Genomic DNA, 27713 nt, shown 5'->3' on the forward strand with positions numbered 1-27713 from the left:
CCCTTGGTGGCAACTCTAGGTAATGTAGGAGTTGGCAGCAGCTACACTGTAGATCGGGGTGTCAAACATAAGGCCCATGGGGCTTCTCATGGGCTTGACCACCCACCTCCCTGAGTTGGATTCTGCTTGTGGGGCTCATCGCTGTAGTGCCTGGACCCCCTGCGGCAGTGTTAGCTTGTGCACCTGCTGGAGTTGCTGGAACCCAGGGAGTTGATGTTGGTCATTTCCCACCCTCCTTTTACCTGCCACTGAAATTGGGGGTTTTAATCACCTCTGGCAACTAAAATTAGCAGCAAGGGAAAAGCAGTTGTGAGCAGTAGTGGCATTAATTTCATGGGTTCCAGCACTGTGATAAAACAGCGGCTCCCGCTGGGATTAATCCTGCTTCCGTCTTTTGTGGGTCATCTGGCTGTCTGAAAGCCCCACGGTGTGGATCTGGTCTGCAGGAAGCTGTGGAGCCAAATGAGTTTGATACCGCTGGTTTAGATGATAGAGCCAAGTACCAACTGATATTTCTGTCCCAGAGAAAGTTAATTTTGTAAAAACTGTTTGATCCATTAAATACATTTAAATGGAAATTACATAATTTTAGTATGTGGGCCCTTGCAAGAACATAGAAAATATGCTCAACTTAGTACAATATACAGAAAATTGATGGTTTCTGCCCCTTTAGAGCTTACTCCTTCGAAAAACAGATACACAGAAGATGGGAGACACTGGGAAATGCAGAGCTGGGAGAGGACAAAGGGAAGTAGAGGAGACGAAAGAAAAGTTGAACCTTGAAAGTCAGGATTCAAAGGATCTACAAGGGGTTAGACATTGCCTTGCACCTGGCTCACAAAGGTCTGATTCCCATTGCAGTGAGAACCATGTGAAGGTGCACAGTTAGAACAAGGTTGTGCCTCAGCTGAATTTAGAGCACAAATAAAATTTGCGCTGTAATTCTCAGATGAAATTCAGCTTTAAGCAAGCAGGTATAATTCCCTGAACTTTGTGAAATTACATCAATTTACATCAGTGTTCAGCTTAGTCCTTTAACTGTTTAGCCCATCTTTCACATTTTAGGAACTGCCATCCTGGTGTCTTTTTAATTCAACTCCATCCAGTACTGAGACCTTCCGTTTAAACTGATGAGAGAAGCTGGGATTATGCTGTTCTGTCTATCTTGTGGTGATACTTCAGCTTCTCCTCCTCAGCAGTGGTTCTGGCAATCATAGGCCACATTTCCAGAGGGCCACAAGTTTAGTGGGGTGTTTTATCTTCTATTATTACAATCACGATGTTTCTTTTCCTTTCTTTCTTTCTTTTTTTTAAAGCTTTGTTATACTCCTGGAACCAAGGGATCTGAGAGAGGGCACTTCATTCAGTGTCTGAACTCTTAGGATGGTTAGGGGTTTCATTTGGTTTAGTTCTCCCTAAACTGAAACGGTGGGTTTTTAAAAATCCACTGTTACCACCGTTTCAATTTAGGGAGAATTAAATCGAACTAAAACCCCATGGTGTGTACACAAGGATGGGGGCCCAATCCTTACCTGCCTCTCCAGAGGTGGGGAGGAGGGGGTGAGCTGCTGGCGGGCTGAGAGGTCCCTGAGCTGTGCAGGGGCCTGGAGCTTCCCTCTGTGGTGGCAGTGGTGCCTCCTAGGTGGCACCTGCCTGTTAGCACCCAGGTTGGGTGGTCCCAGGGGGTGCCATAGCCACAGAAGGAAGCACCAGCCTTCCTGCAGCCGCGGAGGGGAGCACCAGGCCCCCACGCAGCTTAGGCAGACAGGCAGCCTCCAGGGAGAAAAAAGGAAAAAAAAAAAAAAAAAAAAGATCAGGCTTCTTGCTGCTTTTTTTAAAATTTTTTTTATTTTTCTTCAGCGGAGCCTGCCTGCTTGCCTAGGCTGCTGCTGGATCGTGCAACCCCCTGAGCTGCACAGGGCCTGGTGCTTCTCTCTGCGGCTGTGGCACCCCCCGGGACTGCCTGGACTGGGTGCCAGTGGGTGGATGCCATGTGGGGGGCCCTGCTGTCACAGAGGAAAGCACTGGGATCCCTCACAGCTCAATGTGGTGCATGACCTGGTAGCAGCTTGCCCTGCCCTGCACTCTCCACCACAGATAAGCAGAGGCAGATAAGCTCCAGCACCTCTGCATCCTCCCCGCCGCCTTCCCACCAGCTGGGACTGGCCAGGAACAGCTGGCTTGCCCCTGGGGCAGAGCAGCAAGGTGGCATGAGGGGAACTGGGTGTGCTGGTGGTGGGAGAAGGCAGCAGGGATGGTGCATGGGGTGCTGGAAGCCCACCGAGCCCCGGGTACGTCAGTTTCCGGCGCCCCATGCACTCTTGCACATTAAGTACCAAACTAAAACAACTCAGAGGTATTGTATCTTGCTATGCAACAAAGTCATTTAAAGTGGAATACATTGCTGAGTGTGCAAACAGCAACGCCATTAAATCAATGCAGAAGGGCATTTAAACTGCTTTAAAGGCCTATTTTGTGGCATGTACAAAGGCCCTTACCAGTCAGCACTGTATGACATGGACCTCTTTGTAACACAATTAATTCCATCTGACTCATGCCAGAACTTGTTAAAGGTACAGTTCCCTATAATAGTTTTGTAGGAAGAGAGCCTTATTTTTTAAAAATGGCAGAGGTTTTCTTTGTTTCTTTTTCTTAATAGATTCTCACATGGTATTCTGACTTTCAAGTTTTCCTGTTTCACTGAAAATAGTTCTTAAAGACTACCTTTTATTATGTTCTTTTCTCTTCTAATTACTAGACATAAAAATGACAGGAGTTTAAGCTTTCTAATCTTGCTTCCATTGAAATCAATAACAAAAAATGCTATGACCAGATTCTTAATGTAGAAGACTCTCTATCTACAATAAGGCAACATTGCAACAGTGAGACTTGTTTTTCCCAAGAAATTGGTAGGTAAAAGGAAATGTATACAATGTTTGCGGGCTGACTTTCTTTTATTTGTGTTGGCCAAAACAACTCCAATAATGTCATGGAGTTGCGCCAGTATGAATTTAGGGTTAGCGGGTCTAGAGCCAGGCATGCTTTGTCTAAAATCTCAGTCAGGTACCAACTTTTGAATTAGTTGGGCGAAGGCTTAGTTGAGTCAGTGTAGCAAATGAAGTCTAATATTCGTTATTTATACTGAATCCAAATGTATGGTAGGTGGTTAATGTAACACAATGAAGAGACAGATCTATCTGCTTCAGAAAGGTTACCACCGGAAAGACAGAACTATAGTATTCCTAATTTGATAGGGGGACAGAAAGAAAAAACCACTGAAAGTCTATAAATCTAGAGTACCAAAGCATGTCCCTGCTACATGAGATAAAGAAAATAGTTACTATATTTCTGTACTTTAAAACACAAAGAAAAACATTTTTATTATTTTCATGATGAAACTTTCTATCATCTTAAAGTTATCTTTTGGAGGGAATATCCTTTTAATGGCATTCCTTGTGGCTTAAATAAATGCAATTCATGGAGCAACATAATGCAGTGCAAAAGCAATTAGAAGAATGTATAAAATCCCACCTACAGTTTTGTGTGGTGGGACTGGGGGAGAAGTGGGAGCAGCAAATCACAAACATGAAGGAACCATTTGTGTCAGGGTGCCACCAATCTCATTTAATGTGACGTGAGTTTTAAAATCTAATGAATTAACCAAAAAAAGTGACTTCAGTCCTACATCTGTACTTGCATACCTCTGTTAGGTTTTTGTGGTTTTAGAATTATGTTTTTCCTTTACTTTTTAAGCAGTTTTATTTTTGCTTGTCTTGCTGAGCGAAAAACTCAGACAGACAGCAAAGGAAAGTTGTCTCGGGTCAGAATTTTCCAGTGACACTTATTTTGGTTAAATCTGCTGCTGTGGCCAAACACTCAGCTGTACAACCAAGGAACTAAACTCCACACAGCCATTCTTCCCTGGTGTGCATCAGCCTTAGGTAGGCAGCTATGAGGATGCTTGTGTTGTGCCCCCACTTACTCTTCTTTAGTGTGCTGGAAGCCAAGGTCCTGAGTGAGGTCTTGGAGGTGTTCCCAGGCCATCCTTGCCGCTTTGTTTCTAGGACCAAGGCATGCAGAGTTGAAGTTAGTCAATAGGACTTTATTTCCTCAGTGATGTGACTAGCATGGTGGCAGCACAGTGCAGACCGGGCTCATCAAACGTATGGCCCGTGGGCCAGAAACAGTCCATGAGTGAGCTTGCCCCATAGTAGCTTAGTACATGGCCACTTGCCCTGCTGCCATCATTTCTTGCACTGACTCTGCTGCAGCATGCGGCTGCTTGGCCTGTGGGCACTTCCGCCACTACTGCTGCTGCCCCCAAAGCTGCAGCCCCAGGGCCCTGTCACAGCTGCCACTTGCCCTTCCCATCTGACTCGCAAGGAGCGCCCTGGCCTGTATTCTGCCTAGTGTGTGGGGTGAATTTGACACTGCTGATGTAGACCTAGCCCTTGTGTCCACCACATAGAATACTTAGACTTGTTTTAGAAATGTGCAAAGCACCCAAAACTCTGAATGAAATTTGTGAGTTTTTGGCACTTCTGAAAAAAAACAGGTCCCTGGCATATGATATTGAGTGCCCAAAATGAGAGCATCTGCAATCAGTGACCACGTTAAAAAAAATAAAGAAAGAATTAAAACTGTGATTCTTCTGGGAATTGGTGAACTCACTGGATGTGGTATGCTGCCAAATGCCTGAGATAATTTTATTATTATTATTTAAAGTTGATAATGTCCCTTTAACCATTTTGCAAATGTTCTTTTTCAATTTGTCTGACTTAAACTCCAAAATCTACAATGAGGTCTTGTAAACAGGTGGCAATATATTATGGAATGATGACTTGGTTAAAACCCTGGGTCTGAATATCCTTAGAATGTTGTGTTCTTTAGAATCCTGTGTACTATTCTCATAATAGAAAGGTGAAATGACTCAGGTGCAGCAAACAGCAAAGGGAGTTCTTCATTTTGGGAGTCAAGACAAAAATACATGTTTTCAGCATGTGCTGCACAACATTACCATATGGGCTAAGTACAGTCAAAAAGCCTGAGGCTGAATCAGTTTAGTCTTTCCAGATTAGTCTAAGCTGCACATATTAAATTGAATCAGAAGTGAATAGACATTTAACTTGATTCAGGAAATGCAGCCACATGTCTGCAGTGGCTCTGGCCAGAAACTGGGGGGGCACTAGAGCACAGCTCTCTGGCTATGTGTTTACTTCCTCTTCCTGCTGCCCCCAAGGTCTCTGGGATTTGCAGTCCAGAATCACATCAGCAGGACTCTGCAGGGTTGCTCATCACTTTCTCTTTCTGCTTCCAGATACCTCTGGGATTTGTAGTCCACAGTTGCAGCCAGCAGTAAATTTGAGTGGGTGAAGGGGTGTTTAATCCCCCTTTCTGGCCTGAGGCTCCAGCTCGGGTTTGCCTGGAGGGGCAGTCCCTCCCCTGTAGACTGGGTTTGCCCCCCACTTCCCTCCCCCCCACACTCCCTTGTCAGCTAGCCCTCACTGCTACCACTAGGGTGCAGAGGGGAAGGGCCAGCCCAGCTCTCTGGAGCAGACAGCACAGCACAGCACAGCCCAGCCTAGGGCTGGAAAGCATGCTGGGATGCTGGGGGACTGTGATTTAACTTGATTCAGGAAGGGGCTTGGGACAGAAGTTTTATAAACTGGTTTGACCCAAATCAGTTAAGTTTCTGATGCAACATTCAACCAGGTTTATCTTAAACCGGTTTCAGCCATTTTGAAACTGGTTTATGTGCTCTGAGCTTCTGTTCTGTTACAGATTTAAACCAGTTTCTGATCACTTAAATCTGTTTATGTGTAACTTCTGTCCCTAGCCATGGGGTATAACAGTGCCCTATTCTAGCAAAGTGGCACAAGGATTCATCAGCAAAGAGCAGCTTGCAGGCTAGGGTTTTATATACTGACCTGGACAAAGGCTGTAGCTTGCTAGCACAAAATATGAAGAGAGTATGAAATACTCTCCTTTAACTCCAGTGGTAGAGGCCAGGGCCTTTGGAATGGGATAAACTTATCTAATGGAACCTCTAAGTGTTGGTGGTGTATAAGCACTCATGGCATAACCATAAGTTTCTTAGTGGCCAGTTCTTAATAATGCATTCTGCAAATTTGCTGCTGCTGTTTGGTTATATTTCCTTGTTGATACATCACTAACACAAGAAATGGGCTGGCTGTAACTTGTTGGATAAAATTCCTTAAAAACTGTGGACAACTTAATATTAATATATGCGCGCCCATACCCCCACTGAAGCTAAATATTTATATTTATTGCCTTCTGGTTATGCCAGTACCTTTCTTAACAAATAAATTATTTAGATCACAGTCACTGTGTTGTGCAATTGTTATTCAAAATCTTAATCCTACAGTGAAGGAAGAGGATCTAGAAACATTCCAGGCAAGGAATTTGCCATCTTGAAACCTGTTAGTGTTTCCCTTTATTGACCTTCCTTTTTTGTGGAAGGACAGCCCTGTGGGAAAGTTGCTCACCTGGAACTTGGGAGACCCAGGTTCAGTTACCTATCTGGCCACTGACACCCTGCATGACCATGGGTAAATCATTTAGTCTCCCTTTGTGCAGTCCACAGAGGAAGGGTGCTTGTCATGTTCCACCAGAATCTGTAATTCCTCTAATACCATTGACACCAATATTACATTGGTATACCGGATTAGTAAAAAGGACAGTTGACTGATTTGTATAATCAACCCTGTTCCTAAAAAATCACTTTCCTCCATTCCTGGCAAAAATGATGGGTTTAGAACTTGGCACAGACACTATACTAGGTGGAAATCTGATAAATTCAAATTTTTCATTAGAACACAACATGAAATATATATTTTTTCTATTGGTAAAAGTACAGCTGTTACAACATAAGCAGATGTGTTGGTACCCTGTTAACAGGGGCTGATTCATTGCTGCTCCTGGAATATATTGGAATGCTCGCTTTTGCACTGGTGACATTTTATGATTTTTTGTTTTCTGGGCACCCTGACCTGGCTCTATGAAGTGGCACTCCTTGTAAATAATGTCCTTCCTTTGCCTTTGCTGTGTATTAGAGCAGACCCTTAGACCTTGATTGAATAAACTGGTGGATAAGCCCATTGAAATCAGTGGAGCTGTGCTGATTCATTCCAACTGAAGACTTGGCTGACAATTTTATGGGAAAAATAGCTGAACCTTTTTGAAATGCATTTAAATTTGCTGTTTATCAGTGGCCAACAAGGAGCTTCATAGTGAGAGCCACTGCAAATTTTGGGCACAAACAGAAGTTACATTTGTTGCCCCCTGAAATCGCTCCAGAATGATACCCTTACAGAAGTGCACATCTACAAAACGCTTTCAAACAGTCTGAGTCCTCATTACAGGCTCCAAAGTGGAATGCCTTCATTAACATGTGTCAGCACACACCAGGACCAGAGCTGGGCTGATATAGTCCAGCCTCGCTCCTGATGCTGTTGTTGGAATGGGAGGGGAAGAAGGGAGCAGGGGGAGTTGCATCTGGGGTTAGCCCAGCCTGTGCTGGAGGATGGAGCCCCCCTGCACCTTGGCAGCGGTTGAGACATTCAGTTGGTCAATCCCCAACCCCTGGACCTAACAGCAAATGTTTGTTGGGTCAGGGGGAACATTGTAATTCATGGCACTTCCTGTGAAGTGCCATGAGTTATAGCAGGGAGCTGCATGTCTGTCAGTGCCCTTGTAACTGTGTAGAATACAATTTGGATTGTTCAGGTTCAGTTTTCTTTCTGCCACTAATAAGTTAAGGCATCACAACAGTGATAAGTATAGAACTGGTGATCAACATTTGAACAGGTCTGATTCTATACAAAGAAAAACATTACTGTGTGTATGTGTGCAAACTGTATTTCCGTGTTTCTCAGTTTTTTTGAGATTGGCAATGCCTGACTTAAAATAAAATTTCCTTGACCCTCTACTGTTTGCTCTACAATAATGAACAAAAAAGTATCACTTGTAACAGTGGGAAGCCTACCTAATTTATCTGGGTGTGCCTTAAAAGGTTGACAGAATTCTAAGCCTCGAAGAAGGGTATGTGGGCAGTGAGTCTTTTTTTCTTCTTTTTGTGATAGTAATACATTTTTCAACACCTCATAACCTCTGATTAGCCTTTCACGGACCCTGCCTGCTTCCATCTATTCCTTGGGCGGATGACTGATTTAGAAGGGCATGGTACAGAGGTCATGCCAGTCTAAGCTCTTCGTAATTTCAAGATTTAATTAAAACAAAGCCATTCAATCAATTCAATGCAATGTTTTCATTTTTTATTTTATTTTTAAAAAATAAATTTCTTTTCCCGTTCACTTTAATGGTGTAGGATGTCATGGAGAAGTGCCAGCTGCTACGGACGTCTCTGGTGTTCTCCAGATGCCATCATCAAATTGATCCAGAGCCATTCATTAGTCTTTGTGAGAAAGACATGTGCACATGTGCTCAGGACATGAGTTGTCAGTGCCCAACATTCCTGGAGTATGCAAGGAGCTGCGCTCACCAGGGAGTGATCCTGAATGGGTGGCCTGAGGACAGCTTGTGCAGTAAGTTGGAGGAGGGAGGGGAGATGGGAGAGTAGGGTTCTGCTGCCAAAGTTGCCTATTGACAACAGTGGAGTTTGACCTCCAGAATCAGACCTTGCCATTGAGAGTAGAGAGTGCCTTTCAGGGAAGGCTGGCACTGTTATGATGTGGGGAGACTATGGAAAAGATTAAGAGCTTGTTTGCACTGTAGCAGTAGCACATCCCAGCTGGGCTGTCCCCTTGTATGTCCTAGTTGTGTGTTGCAACTTCAGAAATGTGCTGGTGAGGTTTCTTGGGGTTACTTCCAATATCTGCTCAGAAGTGGTCTTGAGCATAGTTACAGAGGGAAGTCCCAGGACATCTTCATTGGTGTGTTTCCAGGTTTGGATCATGCCAGCAAGAGCAGGTGGGTAGAGTATGCTTTTAGGAATGACTTGACCAAAGTGAGTCATTGGAGACATAACTTGATGCTTGAGTACCCTAGACAGCTATGGCATATAAGGCAGCAGGTGAGCATCTATAGCACAGTGCTGCTATGTTTGTGTGCAGCTACCCTGCCTCCAAGTGTCAGTTGATGCCCTGGTCACCCCTCCTTTGTTAGTTACACCACTGAGGGCCATCACACAGCAAAGACATGCCCTAAAAGACTGCCAGGACGCAGCTTGGGAGGAAAAGATGGGAATCATTTGGAGGTAGGTGGGATAATAAAGGAAGTTTTGATATTCTGTTTTCTGCATCTTGTGCAGACGTGTAAGAGGTCACCATTTTCACTTGGTGATGTTTTGTTTCTCTCCAGTCCCCGCCACCCCCACCCCCACTCTATCTTTATATAAATAACTATATGAGATACATGGCACTAGAGAATCAGGTTTGTGGTTTGCCAGCAGGAAGAGAGAGTTTGGGAGACCAAGAGCTGCGAGTTCTCTCAAAGGCTGCTGTGTGCTAGGAAAGGCAGGGGACATTTCATTTTTGGCTTAACCAAACCCACAGATCAAATACATTTACTTTCCCTTCTAGAGAAAGAGGATTCCCTTGCATTTATTCTCTCAGAGGGAGACAGTTTAATTTCTTTTTTGCTTCCTGAAAACAATGCCTCAAACTACTCCTTGAAGACACAAAGCCTGTTTGGTGTATGGTTCCCCTGGTCTGTAAACTTCCCCTTTGTTCTAATCCTAAGATGAGGGCTTGGCTTGCTTTTGTGTTAACCTTTAGTGGAGTGGCTTGACCAGTAAAGAAACTGTGCCATTCCTCTGTTTGTATGGTGCAGCATTGTCTGTTCAGAACTATTGACATGCTTGACCTATGATGGTCCATTTATAGAACTATGTTGGGAAAGTATGTTGGCTTTTGTACATGTATCTGATGAGTAAAGTCATTAGGATGCAGAGTTACCAAGCTATTGAAGGATAGATATAAACATGAGGTGAAAGGTGTGTGTTTGTGTGTGTGCGTATGCACATTTAGGTTGGGTCAGCTCCAGGGTAGATCTTAGAATTCCCAGTCTCCACTGTTGTGCTGCTTCTTGCTGATCATGTAGGACATCAGCATGCTGCAATGGATGAACTATATAATTGCATCATTAGGTGGCAAAAAATCAATTTGCGTATCTGACTTCCCAAGCTATCACCATGGAGCTTTATCCAGTAGTAGATCACTGGCACTATTGCCATGACTGGAATCAGCCTCTTAATTTGCTGCTTTTTGGTTGATGATATGCAATTTGTAGAAAATATAGATATATCTCACCTGGCAGATTTTGATATTAATAAACCAAGTTCTAACACATTTTATTGCTAAAAATGAAATAATTTAATTGGGCAGGATTTGGCCTCATCTGACCTCTGTTATTCCTTCCAGGATGGTTGAAAAAATTAGCAGCTAAGAGATTTGCATTTCTAATTTCATTGATCTGTTTCAGGGCCAAGATGTCCAGTTGGCATGGAGTATAAGGAGTGCATCTCTCCTTGTGCCAAAACCTGTCAGAGTCTGAATATCAATGAAGTGTGTCGAGGACAATGTGTGGATGGCTGCAGCTGCCCTGGTAATTTATTTACTGATTTATTTACATAGAGAAACATTTGGCAGTAGTATTACCTATTTTATTAGAAGAAGGGAACCAGTGTTTGTCTTCAAATGTTCCTGAAATCAGAAGCGCTTCTCTTCTTTTCGTGACTGTCCTAGAATAGGTTCATTTTTATACTGCCTGTCTGATTGCTTTATGAAAGGACTGCTATTTAAACCCTGTAAAAAATAAAGGTCTTTGTGAATGCCAGTACCAGTTAATGCTCTAGGAACTCTTCCTTTCCTGGTGATGTACCACATGATGTGATGCTTACAAATCTGGATTTCTTCTGTATTACTTTTGGGTGGAGAAGACGAGCCATCAGAAGAAGGTGAGAAGAGTGCTGTGAAGTACTTTATTAAAGTAAAGAAGAGTGGTACTTTTATTTCACCCAGAGGAAGCACAGGTGGTGCAGGTCCATAGGCTGAATTATCAGGGCCTTATTCACATTAGCTCATTGATTTCAGTGGGACTACTTGTGTAACTAAACATTTTCACTGTCCTTGTTGTCTTCCTCTGTTTACTGTTGGACTAATGGAGTGTTATTGTAGCTGTGATAGTCCAGGAAATGTGCCAAGCAAGAGGGGGGTTTTTTGGTGATATTTTTTTATGCCAGTTCTATAGTTGGGATAAGAGTTGGATGTGGATAAGCTTGAGAGAGTTGAAAGGAGAGCCACACATATGATCAGAGTCTTAAAAGACAAGCTATACAAGGAAAGGCTGAAGGATCTGGGACTCTTCAGCCTGAGGAAAAGAAGGCTGAGAGGGGACCTGGTAGCAGCTTACTGCTATACTAGGGGAGTTACATCAAGGGCTCAGTAAGCAACTGTTCACCAGGGCACCTGAGGGGAAAACCAGGAGTAATGGCCACAAACTCCTGGAAGATCGATTGAGGCTCAACATTAGGAAAAGTTTCTTCGCAGTCCTGGTGTCCAGACTGTGGAATAAGCTCCCTCAAGAGGTAGTGCAGTCACCTACCCTGGAAATCTTCAAGAGAGGACTAGGTAGTCACCTTGTTGGGTTCATCTGACCCCCAGTTGTCTTTCCTGCTTGGTGCAGGGAGCTGCACCCAATGATCTTCCGAGGTCCCTTCCAGCCTTACAATCTGTGAATCTATGAATGTTAAACAGGCTTTTGGGTGCCAACTGCCCATCCTCAAGGGTCTTCTTTTTGGTTGATGTTATGTTTATCAGATCCACATGAGACTTTCATTGTTCACTGCAAGGTCCATATACCCCCTCTTCCTTTTTCAAGTTGGCATATTCTTGTGGGTCATGCTTATCATCAAACATTTCCTTACATATAAAAGATGTGTTTTGGCTCACTGGAGTAATTTGCCAGTTACCACATGTAACTGAGTAAGATGAGCATTGCCTTTGGGTTTTGGAGCATGATCACATCAGTGGGCTGCAGTTGGAGTGTGAGAGGGTCACCATTCCATTTTTAGTAGCTCTTTTCATCCCCCTATATCTGGAGACTTAGTCTGACTGTTTCTGAATTTCTGCAGAAGTAAAGCAGAGAGGTAAGGGAAGGAGGGATGGGCCCTACAGCTCTACTCATTTGTCTCAGTCCTGTTAGTAGTAACGTGCAGCTGCCTTCTACTGCTTCTTGGCCAAGGCAGCTACATCTTATATCTTGGCTAGCCAGCAAAGTAGCAGCTCTTTGCCAGCCACATTGCAGGGTTCCCCGATATCCATTCCTCAGATGTTGTTATATCCTTTCCTCACTCCTTGCATCTGCTTAAAAACCACTAGGTCAACCCTTAGACATACTTACTTCTGATAAGGGTGTGACCCTGGTCCTGGGATTTATTCCCTGTGGGATTTATCATACAGAGACTCGGCACACTACATTTTAAATTCATGTGTCTGGGAAAATTCAGGTCTTATGTTAGGGCTCATTTAATCTGTTTTCCATGTCTCTGGTGTCCCAGCATGGGGGTACTTGAACACCTTAGTTTGGCTTGAATCTGCATGTTGCAAGTAACAATGAAGAGTGTGATCCTTTGGGCTTCCAGTGATGCATCGTTCAGCACGTTTGCAGGAGAGGTGGCGTCTGAACAAAACTTGTCGCTAGTTCCCCTGAGGTTCTTTGGAGTGTCCCAGCTTTTATTTTAATTAGCTGTCCAAGTATGGCTAGCCTGGGATAACAATGCTGTGAGCTCCTGCCAATAATTCATTTAATTCTTTTTTTTTCCCCTTGCCCGACCCATCCAGAGGGGAAACTACTTGATGGTGACCATTGTGTCGACAGCTCTGAGTGCTCTTGCATACATTCTGGCAGGCATCATCCTCCTGGCTCCTCCATCTCCAAGGACTGCAACTTCTGGTAAATATCCTCGGTACTGGAGGAGCCTTTGCACTTGAGTTTCAAGCTGGATTTTCTGGTTTGTGTTTTATTTCTTTGAATTGGCAGAAGCCCCAGCCCCACTGTTCACAAAAACAAAACCAAACTTATTTTTTTAAAAACTAAGATATTTGATCTAAGAGAATTGTGTGAGGGATGTGTGTTTTCCAGCAGTGAAAAATACCTGTTTCCTGTGGATAAGGTAGACCTGTAGTCTCCCAGCTCCAGCTAGTGTTGGACAGTGGAGTTTTGTTTAACTAGCTACATTTATTTAACCTCCCTTAAACTCTGTTCAGAATTTCCTCTGTTGTATCAGTCCTTCTCAGCTGCGTAGCCCAAGTTCCTTGTTTCATCTGTACAGGACAGCCTGACAGGGGAGGTCAGTTGTCTGAAGAGAGGAAGGGGAATGAATAATATATCCTGACTGGAGAGTATGTATGCGAGGAGTTGGGGGCAGATATCTGTTACACAACAGGAGGATGACCTTATGTAAGATTGAGCCAAGGCCACAATACAGTAGAGGTGGCTGTTACTGTGTATTGTTGGACTTGGTAAGAAGCAGCTCCTTTTTCATCTTGTCAGTGGAGGAGGACCCATCACTTGACCATCTTAACAGCTCCCACTGAGTTGGCAGCCTAGGGGCATCTGGGTTTGACCACACAGTCCTGACGGTTCTGCCCTGGAGAGCCCACTCCAGGTTAAATAGATTTCAGTCTTAGAAAATGCTCCCTGCAATTCACTGTCAATATATACTGTCACTCTTCAGCATTTACTACTTGCCACTGTCAGAGGCAGGTTCCTGGGCTAAATTAGTCTGACCCAGTATGTCACTTCTGATGTCTTTATTCCTTTGCTAGAGGTTGTTCCATTGATCCTGGCCTGGATCACCCTAATGAACTCAACAACCTCCAACAAAATTATGAGGGTTGGGCTAAGGAATTAAAAGAAGAAGAAGAAAAAAAGGATCACCTTAACACCTTTTCTTGAAGCTCTTATTTAAAAAGCTGTAGGGGTTGCTGGTGTGGAGCCAGATAGGTCCAGGCCTAAGAGCAGCACCTGCTAACACATATCAACTATGCCTGATGCTGCCATTTCCTTTGGAGGATGCTACTATACCTACAGTGCCATTCAGAGTTCTGAAAATAAACTTCATTTGTATTTCTCCCTGATGAACATGAAGGATGTTCACTGTTAAGACCCTCTGACTTGGAAGCAAAGTGTTTGGGGAGGGGGAGGGGAAAGGTTCAGTAGAAACCACCTGAGAATTTGGTTTACAAGTCATTGAGTTTTCGAAGAAGATGCCTTTATAAAGGAGGGGCTTGCCAAAGAGAAACTTCAGTCCTCTTATAGCCCTATTGATTCAATAGTCAGCTTTTCCCAAAGGGCTGGCTGTGGGGAAGAGAGGTGGAAGGGGTGTAGAGGATGCATGCATTAAGTGAGGTTGTGAGCATAACAGGAGTGTATGGGGTAGAGAATTGCATTGGTTTTATGCTCCTGAAAGGAAGGGGCAGAGGGCTTCACTTTTAACTATGTCGGGAAATGCCATGTGGATGCTAACCATTTCACAATATTTCCTTTAGTATTTGCCGACGTGGAATCTGGATCTGCAGCAATGAGGAGTGCCCAGGTATGTTGACCCTTGTGCATACAGCTCCTAACAAGAGAGTAAGCCTTGCCTAGATCAATCCCATGTACCTACGGCCGCACAAAAGGTGAATTTATCTTTGTTCTTGCTGCAGGCTCTAGTTACAGGCCAGCCCCGAGATTGTATTTCAGAAGTTCTCTTTGCAAGATAAATCAGACTTTGTGTGGGAGGTTGTGTGTACAGCAGTGAAAATACCTGTGTTGCGGGGAGGTGGGGCAGAGGGCGACTGGGAGAAGCAGGAATCCCCTTTTCATTGCATAACTCACCAAGCTGCAAAAGGTGTGTAGTTTCAGGGCAGTAGCTGCCAGGTAAGGGAAGACTGCTGTGATACTAAGTGGTTTGTAACTAATGGCTTGAGCCTGCAAACACTGCTCATGGAACAAAGCTCTACAAAAGTAAATTGGACCACACGTGCAGTAGGATTAATAGTGTTTGCAGGCCTGGGCTCCAAGTCCTGTGTCTGTATCAAGGAGTAGGCCACTGTTGCTATGATGGTGACAGTCTGGCCACCTTTTTCTCTCAAACTATTTCTTCATCCTGCTCTCCTCCTCTCTTCCCCTGCTCCCCACCTCTCCCCAAGTCACCCAGGTCCCACAATAGGCAGGTTACTTGCCTCTTGGCTACTCACCTGCTTCCTTCTTCACGCACCTGCCCTTATATGAACACTTGCTGCCAGGTCCCCTCTATACCAGCATTTCCTTCAGTGGAGAACAGGCCTGAGTTGAGGCTGTGCTTACTCTTTCTGCCCTGCATGTGATCCTCTCTAGAAGGATGTTATAGGTGGGTTTTTTTCCCTGTCTTTCTCTGTCCTTAGACTTTAGAGAGGGGGAAGGCCAGGAGAAGGGGGGTGGAGACCCTGGGGCTGTTGGACTACAGGAAGTAGGAAAAATCCATAGTTCATTAGGGGAAGGACACAGGGAAATCAATGAGGGCCCTAATGTGGGGAACTGCACCTGCTTTGCAAGTAGGTGTTGAAACATCTGTGACTTCACCTATGGAGGACTTGCCCTGGCTTTTAAGCAAGCATCCCTTGCTTGAAATCAAAAGAGCGTCAGCTCTGGAATTCCAGGGAAAAAAGTGAAAGTTGAGTGCGTGGGGTCTTTTGAAATGAAATGACTTGTTTTGTACAAATGCTGTGAAGGCTTGAATATATGGTGTAAACTTAAGCTCTTCTGTTTGGCAGAGGTATTTTCAAGAGCTGAGGTTGCAAAAGAGACTATTTAAAACAGAAAATCCAATACACAGCTCCCTTTCACCCCCATCCCTGAGGTTCCAGGTTTATTGAATCTCTTGACTTCAGAAGAAAGGCAATCAACTTTAACAAGGAAGTTACTTCTTTTGCTAACTGAAAATTTAGCTTGGAGTGTTCCTGGTTGAGGCCTCTAGATTAACGTCTCCAATCTCAAAGGAGACAAGTATGGAGCATAGGTCTTCAGGCAGAGGACAGCTTAAAATTCTACATGACAGGGCATAGAGAAATGGAGCTGGACTCTAAGTTGTGTTGACCTTACTGGACAAATGTGGGTGAAACATATCAGTAGCTTATATATGTCATTCCTTCATCATACCCTCCACCTTAGCTTCCAAAATCTGTTTCACATGCCTTGTCTCTTTGTTTTTTGTGATTATATCCTGCCCATTTCATTTTCTGTGCTCTTATCTTGCTCAAGACATGAAGTCTTTTGTAACAGTCCACAAGCTCTACATTATGTCTTTTCCTCCGTACTGTTTTCTTGTACTGCACCACATATTTTTCCTTATACCTTTGCTTTCGAACACTTGCAGCCTTTTTCCATTTGCCTGTGTCAGTATTCAGGATTCACACCCACATAAAAGGACAGGTTGAACAATTGTATTATAAACCTGGATTTCCAGGTTTGTTGAGATTTTCCTTGATGCCATTATTTTATCCAGGCTTAACAGGTGTATTTAGCACTGTAAATTGTTGTCTTGATTTTTTGAGTTATTTGATTGTTCTTATTTAATTGTGATTATTGTTCTTAAATATCTAAATTTCTTTGATGTATGTGTACCTACTTAAGAAAAATATATGTAATGCACTCTGAATCCATACATGCCATAGTAATACTCATTTCTTTGTATGTGGCTTGATATTTAGGGTTTAGCCCCTGCAATTTGTTCTAGGCAAACAAATCCCTGCATCCCTTAACTCCTATGAGACTCCACGTCTCTATAGGGGGCCTGCCAAAATAAAACGTTATGCTTAAATTGCAAGGAGTTTGCCTTAACATGGGTGTATGTAGCTCTAAGCACAATGGACACACAGTCCTTAGACTGGGGTGGGCAGTTATTTTGGGCAGAGGGCTGCTTACTGAATTTCGGCAAGCCATCGAGGGCTGCGTGACAGGCAGCCCAGGGCAGATTAATATTAATTTTCTAAATTTTTTAGGGGCCCCGCGGGCCAGATAGAATGGCCTGGTGGGCCACATCCAGCCCCCGGGCAGCATTTTGCCCACTCCTGCCTTAGATTAACATCTCAACAATAGTGTCTTAGAAATAAAAATAGGCTTCTACAGATGTCTATGCATCTCCAGAGGGCAATCCTATTCTTTTTGTGGTGGGAGGCACTTTTGTGCCCAGAGGGAGAAATAGAATTGCTCCTAAATAAAAGCTGGATAACTGAGTTGGTTGCAAGCTGTGCTTTGGTTGCCAACCAGGTAGAACAAGCTTCTTCCCTATATATGCATACAGAAGAGATGCATTGAAATATGGTTTTAAAGAGTTCTTTTTCACAGAGGGAGGGACTGCAAGCTGGAATTCAGTTTGATCCTGTAAGAGCTTTGCTTTTAGCTGTTATGCACTGGATTTATTTCTGCCTTAATGGAAATTAAATAAAATAAATGTAAGAGTAGCAACTAATATAAATTCTGTTCATGTAAGGAAGGCTTAATGGCATCTCAGTCTGATTTACTTTGAGCTCTTTATCCCTTTTGTGATTCATGAGATGAAAGTATTTTCACCTAAATGTCGGAGTAAGTTATTTGAGTTCAAGACAGCCCAACAAAAGATTCTACCCTCTTTCTGCTCTGTGAAGCAGATTTTCACACACCATAGCCATGATAAGGCTGCATTATAATACTCCAGAGGCTCACAGACACTGCTAGCAAGTAGCAACCTGCCAAAACCTATGTGTGCAAGGTATTGGCACAAAGAAGAGCACAAGGGGGGGAGCAAAAAGAGATGTTGTCAGTTTCATGTTTAATATGTAAAGGCCCTAGTTCTGCAGTGGGTTTAGCTAAAATAGATTTGGAAAAAACAACAGATAGTTAAGATGGTGTGAAGCACTGTGTAGACATAGAGGCAATGTAGCTTTTGGAAAGAGAGTGTTAGACTGGAAATTGAAAGATACAGTCTCCTGGCTATGCCTACTATGTGTCCTTGAGTGAATCATTTCAACCTTCAGTATTTTCCCATTTTACAGATAAGTATTATCTAGCTTTTGATTATATAATCTCAGGCATAAAGCACTTAGAACCTCCACACGTAAGAAGTATTATTATATTAGCTTAAAAACAGCCAACTTGTACCCTTAAATTTGCTAACGAAATGAAACTGATATGTGGAGTGCTGAAATTGAACTGAGGGCATCCACATAGTTTTTTGCACTAGTTTAACAAACTGATTTACTTAAAGTGGTGCTGTTTCATATACAGGCACAGATAAAATGTAGCCCCAGTGAAGTCCTTTGAATGGCTTGCATAACGATGCACCGGTAAGAGAAAATATTCACCCAGTGCAGAGAATCAGAATAGAACCTGTGGCATTTATTTAAAGCCATATTTAAGCTTCACTCTGAAGTATAGTTTTGGGTCTCTGGGAAGGCATGGATACTCCCCAGTGTGTGTGAAGTTAGCACTCATTTTCTAATCTTTCTAATTTTAGCTGGAGTCTTTATTTCTAACAGAAAATAAACTACAGGAGTAAGCCACAAGATAAGTGATCCTTTCAGCACTTCCAGGCCCTTAGGAGCTTTGGGCCTAATGACCTACCTCAGTTCCTCCATCCTCTTGTGTCTCATGAAGATCAGGTCTTTGTTCCTAGTTGGTAGGAATCTGCTTATCTCTCTCTCTCTCTCTCTCTCTTTTTTTTTTTTAATAGGAGAATGCTCTGTCACCGGCCAGTCCCATTTCAAAAGTTTTGATAACAAATATTTTACCTTCAGCGGGATCTGTCAATATTTATTTGCCAAAGACTGTGAGGAGAAGTCCTTTTCTGTTATCATCGACACTGTCCAGGTATCTGTACTCTACCTGTATGTATATGTGGAGAGGGCTGTATGTATGTATGTGTTGGGAGGGACCTATGTGAGAGAGTTATTCCTAAGTGGACAAATGCCATTTTCCTGTTAAATGATTAATTCAAATAGCAGATAGAATTTCTTTCTTGAATTAACATATGTTTTGCCTCTGTGATGCCAGTCCTTCAGGCTCCTGTTGGGGATGCAAATTCACGGTGAGACTCCTTTCTCTGTTTTGTCTTCCTGGAGTTTTGCCAGATCAGCCTATGAAGACCAGAGAGGGCACACCCCATTCAATGAGCTATGTAGGCTGCTTGCTTAGAAACAGCTTGGGGCATGCACTACTCAGGTTATATAGAAGTGCACTTCTCCAGAAGCTGAGTAGTGCTGTATGAAGAGAATTACCATAATGACTCCTAGTTTACATGCAAGTTTTTTCACAGTCACATTGACTAATAGCAGGTCTGCCCTTTGAGATTTTTGTCCTTTTACCCCCTGCCACAAAGACCAAGAAGGGCCTAGTAGAAGGACATGGAATGGAGCTTGCCAGGGAGAAACAGAAATGTTGCCAAAGTATGTTGGGGCTAGAGAGAGACCATCCAGAGTAAAATGCTTGGGTGTTTAAAGGCGGGAGTTTTTGACTGGTGTGTCAGCATTGGTATAGAAGTAAGAGAGTCGACTGAACATTGGAGGGGAGGATACTGAAGTAGGTCAGGGAAAGGAGGAAATTTGCAGAGAGAAGGTAGATTGAGTGGGGTGGGGGGGAAAGGAAGGGCCACTGCAGAAGGAGTAAGGGAAGGGATCAGCCTATCTTGGGGAATTTAAGAGTTGGGCACAAGTCAGGCATTTGCAGAGGAGCAAGGACAGATCGGGAAGGGTGAAGGGGTGTGGTCACAGAAAGGTCATTTGCTTCTACATTGCCCAGCTGTGGTGGTGGACTTAGCGAGTCTTTCCCAGGCCCACTCTGATACCAGAGCCCTGAGAGCTAGTGTAAGCGGCCTAACTGGTTGTCACTGAAACTGCTCTTTTGAAACCGAACACAGAGGCCTGGGGGGCATGAGTCACCACCCTACATATGTTGTAATATTCTATCTAAACCGTCACTAATAATAACAGCAGCAATCCTGAATGATGAAAACCAGGGCAGCACAGTCTGATTTTCCTCATTAGAGTAGGCTGGTGTAGTGGTGTCTCATCCATCAGACGTAGGACAGTCAGGAGGGAGCTGTTCTTGAATAACACCATGCAGCTCAACTCCCCTGGGGTTTTCCTCACCTAGCTGCTGCTCAGCTCCCACAGACCCTTTTTGTAAGGACAGGCATGGCCTTGTAATTGATGTGTGTGACCCTAGAATCACAGCCAAAGGAGGGCTTCTAGTCCAGCGTGCTTGAGGATCTGTTATCCATGCAATTAACTCATGTTCAGAGAAATTGTTGGCCTCTCTCTAGTGTGCGGATGATCTGGACGCGGTATGCACTCGCTCAGCCTCCGTCCGACTCAAAGACATGGAGAACAGCATCATTAAAATGAAGCATGGGGGAGGAATTTCTATGAATGGACAGGACATCCAAATTCCTTTGGTGCAAGGTGTGTTTGTGGAACCTAACAATTCAAGCCAGAAACTAAGGTGTCATCCTTCTCAGCTTTTTCCTGGCTCTGTCAGTTTTTTCTCTTTTCTAACTCCGAGTCATGTCTACTGTACTTTCTATTAACTGGAATACCTGTCATTCCTGGTTCTTTTGCACATGCACCTAGGTGTGAACCTGGTGTAAACTGGCTGGGCTCTATGGACATTAGCAGAGTTGTCCTGATTTGAGCCATTTTGGGGAACTGACCCATGCAGTTCAAACTCACTGTTACTGTCCATTTCTGTAGTCCACAAGTTTGAAATTTTACAACATTAACTTTGAGTTCTTGCATGATGCTTAGACATTGAGGGCTTACAAGTGTTTTTAGGGCTCAGCCAACAGAAGGGACAGTTGCTGATTTGACCAGAGCATTGGGCATATACATAGGGCCTTTGGTGTAACAGGTAAACTTGAGTGCTGTTACTTGCTTTAGCATGGTGCAACCTTCTACAAGGCATCAGTGCTTCTCATCTATCTCAGCACTTTCTGGAGAGCCTAGATCCTGCAGGTTGCAATGTTAGATCAGCACTGTCATTATACTCACATTAGTATTGGCTTTTAACCCTGGGCTAATCTGACAAGTGCAAATTAAGATGCTTGCACTAGGGTTCCAAAAAACACAGCATAGACAAAGCCAAAGCAAGTGACTCTGTTAGACCCATTGCAGGGGTTAATGAAGTGATGGTGTCCCCAACCCTCTGTATCCTCCCTGCTTATGGGAGATTGCATCTCTGCTTGTCTGAAACAATATTCTTTTTTTTTCTTTAGGTGCTCTCCGTATCCAGCATACAGTAATGTCTTCAGTTCGCCTCACCTATGGAGAAGACTTGCAGATTGACTGGGATGGTCATGGCAAACTCTTGGTGAAGGTACTTTTTCCCTGCTCTCTCAACCTACCCAGTCATACACAAAGATTTTCTTGTCTCATGTGAAACATTGCTTTGTGTTGCATAGTAGAAATTCCATTCTCTTTCTGCCCTCAGAGTAATATACAGGTCCTTTTGTTTTCTAGATACACAAACATTTGCATCCCGAACAGCTTGTTTTTATTTTATTTTTTTTTAGTTTTCTGTGCACTGCCAGTCACCATTATCCATTAATACTTTTGCTCTGAATACCTTCTGAGCTATTTTTGATTCAATTTACACTTACATGTCCCCACTGAAGTCAATAGGGTTTGCAAGGGTGAAAACGAGAAGAAATAAAACAAAACTATGCTTTTGTGAATACAAGCAGTCATTTTTTCAAGAATAAAATTAGATTAATTACACAATGTACATTGCATACTGCTTCTACTGTGAAGGATATGTATGGTTCTTCTTGATCAACTGGGGTATGTATACTCCATAGACTGCAGCATGGTATAGAGGTGCCTGAGCTAGCTTTTAGTGAGTTGGCTTGAATACCAATATAGTTTAACAGAAATATGGCGTTCTGCATGGGATAATTAATTTTACCTTGAAACTTGTCAGGGTAAACTAGTCCACACAGAACTCTGTATATGTTACATAATGTAAATTTAAACTTTCTGCCAGACCCTGGACAAAGACCAGGTTCAAGTTCAAGGTTTTAACACCAACTGTATTTAAAAAAAAAAAAAAAAAGTTTGATTGTCAGTAAAAAGCTTGCATATTGTCAGTAAACAAAAATGTCTTGGGTTGGCAGCCCTGCTTAAATGCAAAAATAGTTTCATTCTGTGCTGCCAGCATTCCAGGGATCTCCTACTCACCCCCCACAACCTGATGCCTCTGACTGTACCCTGCGCTATTTTGCCCCATCCTAAGCTTGACTCCTGCAGGCTTTGACATCCCATTCTGGTATGGACTCTGAACAAGGGACTGCTGTCTGCCTACCTGTAACCCAGCAGTGTTGCAGACAGGCAAGAGCAGCACATGGTATAGGGGAAGGGATTACGGAGGCTTCTACAGTTTACAAAGCCCTGAGAATACTCTCTGCAGGGTGGTGAACTTCCACTCAGACACATGGTAGCACTGCTCTGCTCTCTCTGTCCATCAAACTTGCCTCCAGCTTCTTTCTGATGAGGGTTCTTTAATCAAGCTCCCAGTTGCTTAGCTTTTTATGGATGGTTCAATTTTTTTTACGGATTTCATGGATAGGTGTTTTTAGCCTGTTTTTGTTTATGGACCGTCATTAAGTTTACAGATAGTTGACAACCTTACTGGGGCTAGGAAGCCTCTGGTAACCAAACTACCATGGGTATCTTGGCAATATGCCACACCCCATTTCCCTCCCTACAGATTCTTTTGAGGTGATTGCCCGGTAGCACAAGGAGTTCAACATGTAAATTTAGTAGAAGATTTCATCAGATCTCAAAGAGACTTGTAATGGGAGGGAACCAGTAGGAATAACTTCAGATTCCAGATGCAGCAGTTTGTGCTGTAATCCAGTCTTGTAACGATATGAAATATCAGACTACCTGGCATTTTTTGCGGGGTTGAGCAATCAACTGGTGTCTCTTGGGATTTCTGACTTTTCTGTGAAGTTACTGTCCCTGCTGCCAAGTGCCCTTTATATCCTGATCAGTGCCTTATCCTGCTTTTCAAATAAATATGATATTCTACTTCAAAAGCTTTACTGTAAATTGAGGTTGCCACTTGCTAGTCTCAAACATTTCTCCCATTGTCTTCTTTTATTATTAAGATCTGCTATGAGTTCTTTCCCTAATCTTCTATCAGAAGCAGCTTTCTTGTAAGTTCTAATTTACATCATATTTATAGACCGACCTGTGGCCAAACATTTCTGACAATTGAGGGAAGTGAGAACATTGCTTATGAAAACACTTCTGGTAAAAAGTTACAAGTTTTTGGATTTTTCATCTGAATTCTTCAAAGCAACCCTCCATTGACCTTTAGAAGCTTGTGGGCTGACCCTTTCACACAAGACCTGACATTTTCAAAACATATATGGAATCTGAACTAGAGTCAGCCTTTTTGGCTCAGATCCAGCTTTGCCTTCAAGACATCTGAGTAGCAGAGGCAGGCCTAGAAGCTTCCTAAGTCTCTAAAGGTGATCCTATCCCACCTTGTACAACACCTGACAGTTCCTTTATGATACCTACATTCCTTATGCTTATCCTAAGCAGTTTCTTGAATTGCTGCACATGTTTTTAGGGTCAGCTTACTGCAAATGCTCAGAAACAATCCAAGTAGGAATCTAACTCCTCTTATCTTTTGTTGTGATCCAAATCTGTCTGGAAGTGCATCTGAAAAAAAAGTCATAAATAGAGATTGTATGGTATGAAAGTCAGTGGTTACTCAAGAACCGTGAGAGATTTTGGATTCTGAAGTCACTATCACTTCTCCGCCCCTGTAAATTGGAAGTCAGGCCCTGTATTCCCAATCAGTGTCCTAACCACCAGGCTGTGTGACAAGCATGGCTGAGGGTAACCTTCACCCCTGCTGTTGACGCTGGGTTGTTGAGTGATGGGGCCAGAAAGAGGCTTCTTCCCCCCCTAAGGCAGTGACCCCTTCTCTGGGCTACAGAGCCAGAATCTTTCATGTTTGCTTTCCATCTGATTTTGTGATTCTTTTAAAGTTTCAACAGTAGAGGTGGAAACTGCCTAAACCCCTGCCTAGCATATGGCTTAGTGATGAAGGCACTTTCTTGAGAAATGGGAAACCTGGGCTTAAATCCCATAAGGCCCAGAATTGCTTATTATCCAGGTCTTCCATGCCCTGGCCTATGTCCTGGTGCCTTAATCATTAGGCTGTGGGGTAAAACATGGGCCTCACTACCACACCAGTTGTAGTGGAGCCCCCCACTCCTTTTACTTAAGTGTAAAGGCAGTGCTGCAGCATTAAATGTGCTAGTTCAGATAGACATCTCCACTCTGCTGTCAGGTTGAGCTGGATCCCAACAAGAGGAAGTTAGTTAAGGGTGTCCATTGAGAGAAAAAAGCCATGCACCTCCACTGGTGACTTAGGCTCTATTTCTGGAGCTGACAGAATGGGAGAGCTGTGTAATTATCCAGGGTCAAATGCCCTAACTTGCCCATTGAGAGAATGGGAGTTGTATCCCTCCTTAGGCAAAAGAAGGTGGTTACACATACACTCTTGAGGTGAGCAGAGGCTGAATCGTCGGCTGTCTAGTAAGGAGACTTGGATCTGGGCCTCTCTTAGCACATAGCTGATGTCCTTAGAGAAGCATTAAAGATGCATTTTCCTTGAGAGTTTCTGATTGCTCCTTGTGATGCTCTTTTTTTCCCCTTTGCCCCAGTGATTGCTAATTTTCTTAGTGAGGACAGTACTGGGAACCCTTTGGGAACACTTCATCAGTGCTCCATTAGCCAGAACAGTAACTGTGACGGGTATTTGACTATTCAGATTGCTCTGCCCCTGGACTGTCTTATGTTTCCTGGCAAGCTGTGTTGCCAAGAGTAGAAATCTAATTTATTAATGTACTGGATCTAGTACTTGAGGTACTAGATCCATAATCCTTATTGCCACTGGCAATTGAAATCCCGTCTATTTGCCTGTTGAAATCCTGTCAGAGTTTGTCCTTGCTGCTTTACAGTATTGGTGTTCTCTAAATACATGCTGCCTTTATGTCTAAATTCAGGGTCTCATTTTACCTTTTGCAGGTCCTTAGACTTCCCTGGAACTGTAGGTTAGTCTGGGTAGAATATTGTATTAAAGATGTTTGTACAGGATATTTTTACTGGCTCTTTCAAAGTGCAGTGGGAAGTCAGACATACCTGCAACAAGAGAGGGTTCACAGCTGACAGAAGTTCTCCATTCTCCGGGGCAGATTTAGGAGTTGTATTGTTTTTCTTATTTGAATAAAGCTCATTGTTTAATGTGTAAAGAAAACAATTCTTGGAGTCTTTATCATGGTCATCTGCCAACACTATCAAATCAAGATTCTTTTTTTTTTTTTTTTTAAAGTGAGCTGTAGTGCTTTCAGATATTGTGGGTGTCACAGACTTGTCTCCCCAATGTTTGAGATATTACAGTTACTTTCCTGTATTGTAAAATGATTTCCACCCTAAATATCTACATAAATGGGTGAAACAGAGAAAAGGAGCATAGATACAGTGCATTTAATAATACACAAAGTAAAATGTTTTGTGGGGAAATGAATTTTTCTAATCTTCTTAAAGATTAATCTTCTAATTAATCTTCTGCTCATAGGTTTCTATTCCTTGTTTAAAAAAAATAGTAGTCAAAATAGTAAGCAAAGATTGTTCAGCTAGAACGATGATAAAGTAAGACCAGAAACTTTAAAAAAAAATGTACTTGAGAACATATGTTCGTTTAAAGAATTGGTCACATTCACATTCTAATAAAAATATTGTTATGAATTTGCGGACATTTATCAAAGAATAACCATTCTCACTTTCTGTCTTTAAGCTTTCCCCTGTGTATACTGAAAGAACATGTGGCCTATGTGGAAATTACAATGGCAACCAAGGGGATGACTTTCTTACACCTTCTGGCATGGTTGAAGCCCTTGTGGAAGACTTTGGAAATGCATGGAAGCTCAATGCAGATTGCCAAGATCTGTTAAAACAAGACAGCGACCCCTGTAGCTTCAACCCTCGCTTAGGTACTAAATCGTAACCTGAACTGAACATAAACCACAGTACAGCACCAGGTGACCTTTTGTTCCAAAAAAGATGCAGCTGCCATGAATTAGATGGCACTAGCATTTGCACCACAGAAAAATTAAATGAGGCCTGGGCCCTATACAGCAAGAACAGCACGTGCTTCCGTGTTTGGAACTGCATCATCATGCATAGTCATACCAGACTGTAAAGTTTAAGACGGTACAAAAGAACATTAACCATGGGGTTTCCTAACTTCTAAACGTGTGACCCAGCAGCATTATTAATGTTCACATGAATTTAAAAAAATGAAATTCCTTATTAAAAATTGACATCTCCCTTCTACCAATTCCATAATGTAAAACCAAAACTTTATGACCCCTGACTTGAGCCATCAGGAAGTTTACACCATGAGATCCACAGCACAGGCAAGGCATCTTTGTCTTCAGCTCATGGAGCGACTGTGCCAATAGCAGAGCTTCAGGTGGACACAATGCTCTCAGCCAGGCTCAGAACTCCTGGCTCCTGATCTCCCACTTTCTCTGTTTCTGCCATATTCCTTACCCCTTTCCCCATCTGACTTCTCCCTCCCCATTCCTCTGTGCCTTTCCCTTACCCCACTCTGTATTCCAAATGAAACTGCTTCCTTCTTTCTGTTTGTAACATTTGGCTACTACAAGGGAGGTCTCTGCAGGTTCAGTTCTTGTGTTCTCCCTACTCTCCATTCTGGTGTCACATGCCACAGAAGCCCCTTGGTTCAAGCAGGAGCAATTGCAGGAAGAACCCCTGGCCCCTGGGTGGAGCATGCCTGGTCAATCTGCAGGGATAGGGCATGGCAAGTTTCAGCTTTCTGAGTTTCACTTTGATAACATATACAATCGAAAACAGGACCTTGGAAGAAGAAGCAAACGGAACTGGACAACCTTAACTGTAGGGGGAGCCAACAATTCCACTTTGGGTAATAGCATAAAACACAGAGGTTTTCCTTTGTTTGTTTTACTGTTATCTACCATTACTATTTAATGGAGAATGTGTTAACATTTTAGATGGAGGATCAAATTTTTCTCTTCCACTGAATTATTTTATAAGGCAAGTAAAAAGGAAATGGTTGACTTTCTCCAGTTTCTCTATTTCCTCTTTACTGTCTCTGATCTTGTAGACTACTGTGCACATACAACATTTTTCTCCTTTTAGCCAAGTATGCAGAGGTGTCCTGCTCCATTCTGATGTCCCCCCTGTTTGAGCCTTGTCACCATGAAGTCAATCCTTCTCCCTATCTGAAGAACTGCCACTACGATGTTTGCTCCTGCTCTGATGGCAAAGATTGCTTGTGTTCTGCTATTTCTAGCTACGCCACGGCATGTGCTAGGAAAGATGTCCTCATCAACTGGAGGGAACCAGACTTCTGCTGTAAGTAAATGCTCCTGAGAGTTGTTTTCTTGCATTGATTCCATGGTGTCCTGTGAGGCAGAGGCAGAGAATTGAAGAATCTGAGTTATGCAAGATGCTGAATTTATTCTCTATGAGGTGTGGAGAAGTCTCAGCTCTTGCCCTCCAGCTGTGTGCTTAGCATCAAGATGGTTAGCTGTCATAGAGCAAACCTCATCTTGTTTGATGCCTTAATTCAAATAAACCTTCATAACTTTTAATTGCTTATCTGCAAAGTTT

The 27713-nt window shown here is 43.1% G+C and overlaps 1 protein-coding gene across 3 annotated transcripts in view; it reads left to right on the forward strand.

Annotated features, from left to right (window-relative positions):
* Positions 1-27713, forward strand: part of VWF (von Willebrand factor) — a 263892-nt gene that overhangs the window by 78910 nt on the left and 157269 nt on the right. For all 3 annotated transcript variants that reach the window (XM_090043875.1, XM_090043874.1, XM_090043876.1), the window contains exons 7-15: positions 8348-8564; positions 10462-10584; positions 12822-12933; positions 14532-14578; positions 18716-18852; positions 20303-20441; positions 21251-21351; positions 25852-26047; positions 27240-27455. In XM_090043875.1, the coding sequence (XP_089900001.1) occupies positions 8348-8564; positions 10462-10584; positions 12822-12933; positions 14532-14578; positions 18716-18852; positions 20303-20441; positions 21251-21351; positions 25852-26047; positions 27240-27455 (1288 nt within the window). The remainder of the gene's footprint in view (positions 1-8347; positions 8565-10461; positions 10585-12821; positions 12934-14531; positions 14579-18715; positions 18853-20302; positions 20442-21250; positions 21352-25851; positions 26048-27239; positions 27456-27713) is intronic.

Source organism: Crocodylus siamensis, chromosome 4 (genome assembly GCF_052110815.1).
Source record: "Crocodylus siamensis isolate JL-2025a chromosome 4, ASM5211081v1, whole genome shotgun sequence".
NCBI classification, from domain to species: domain Eukaryota; kingdom Metazoa; phylum Chordata; order Crocodylia; family Crocodylidae; genus Crocodylus; species Crocodylus siamensis.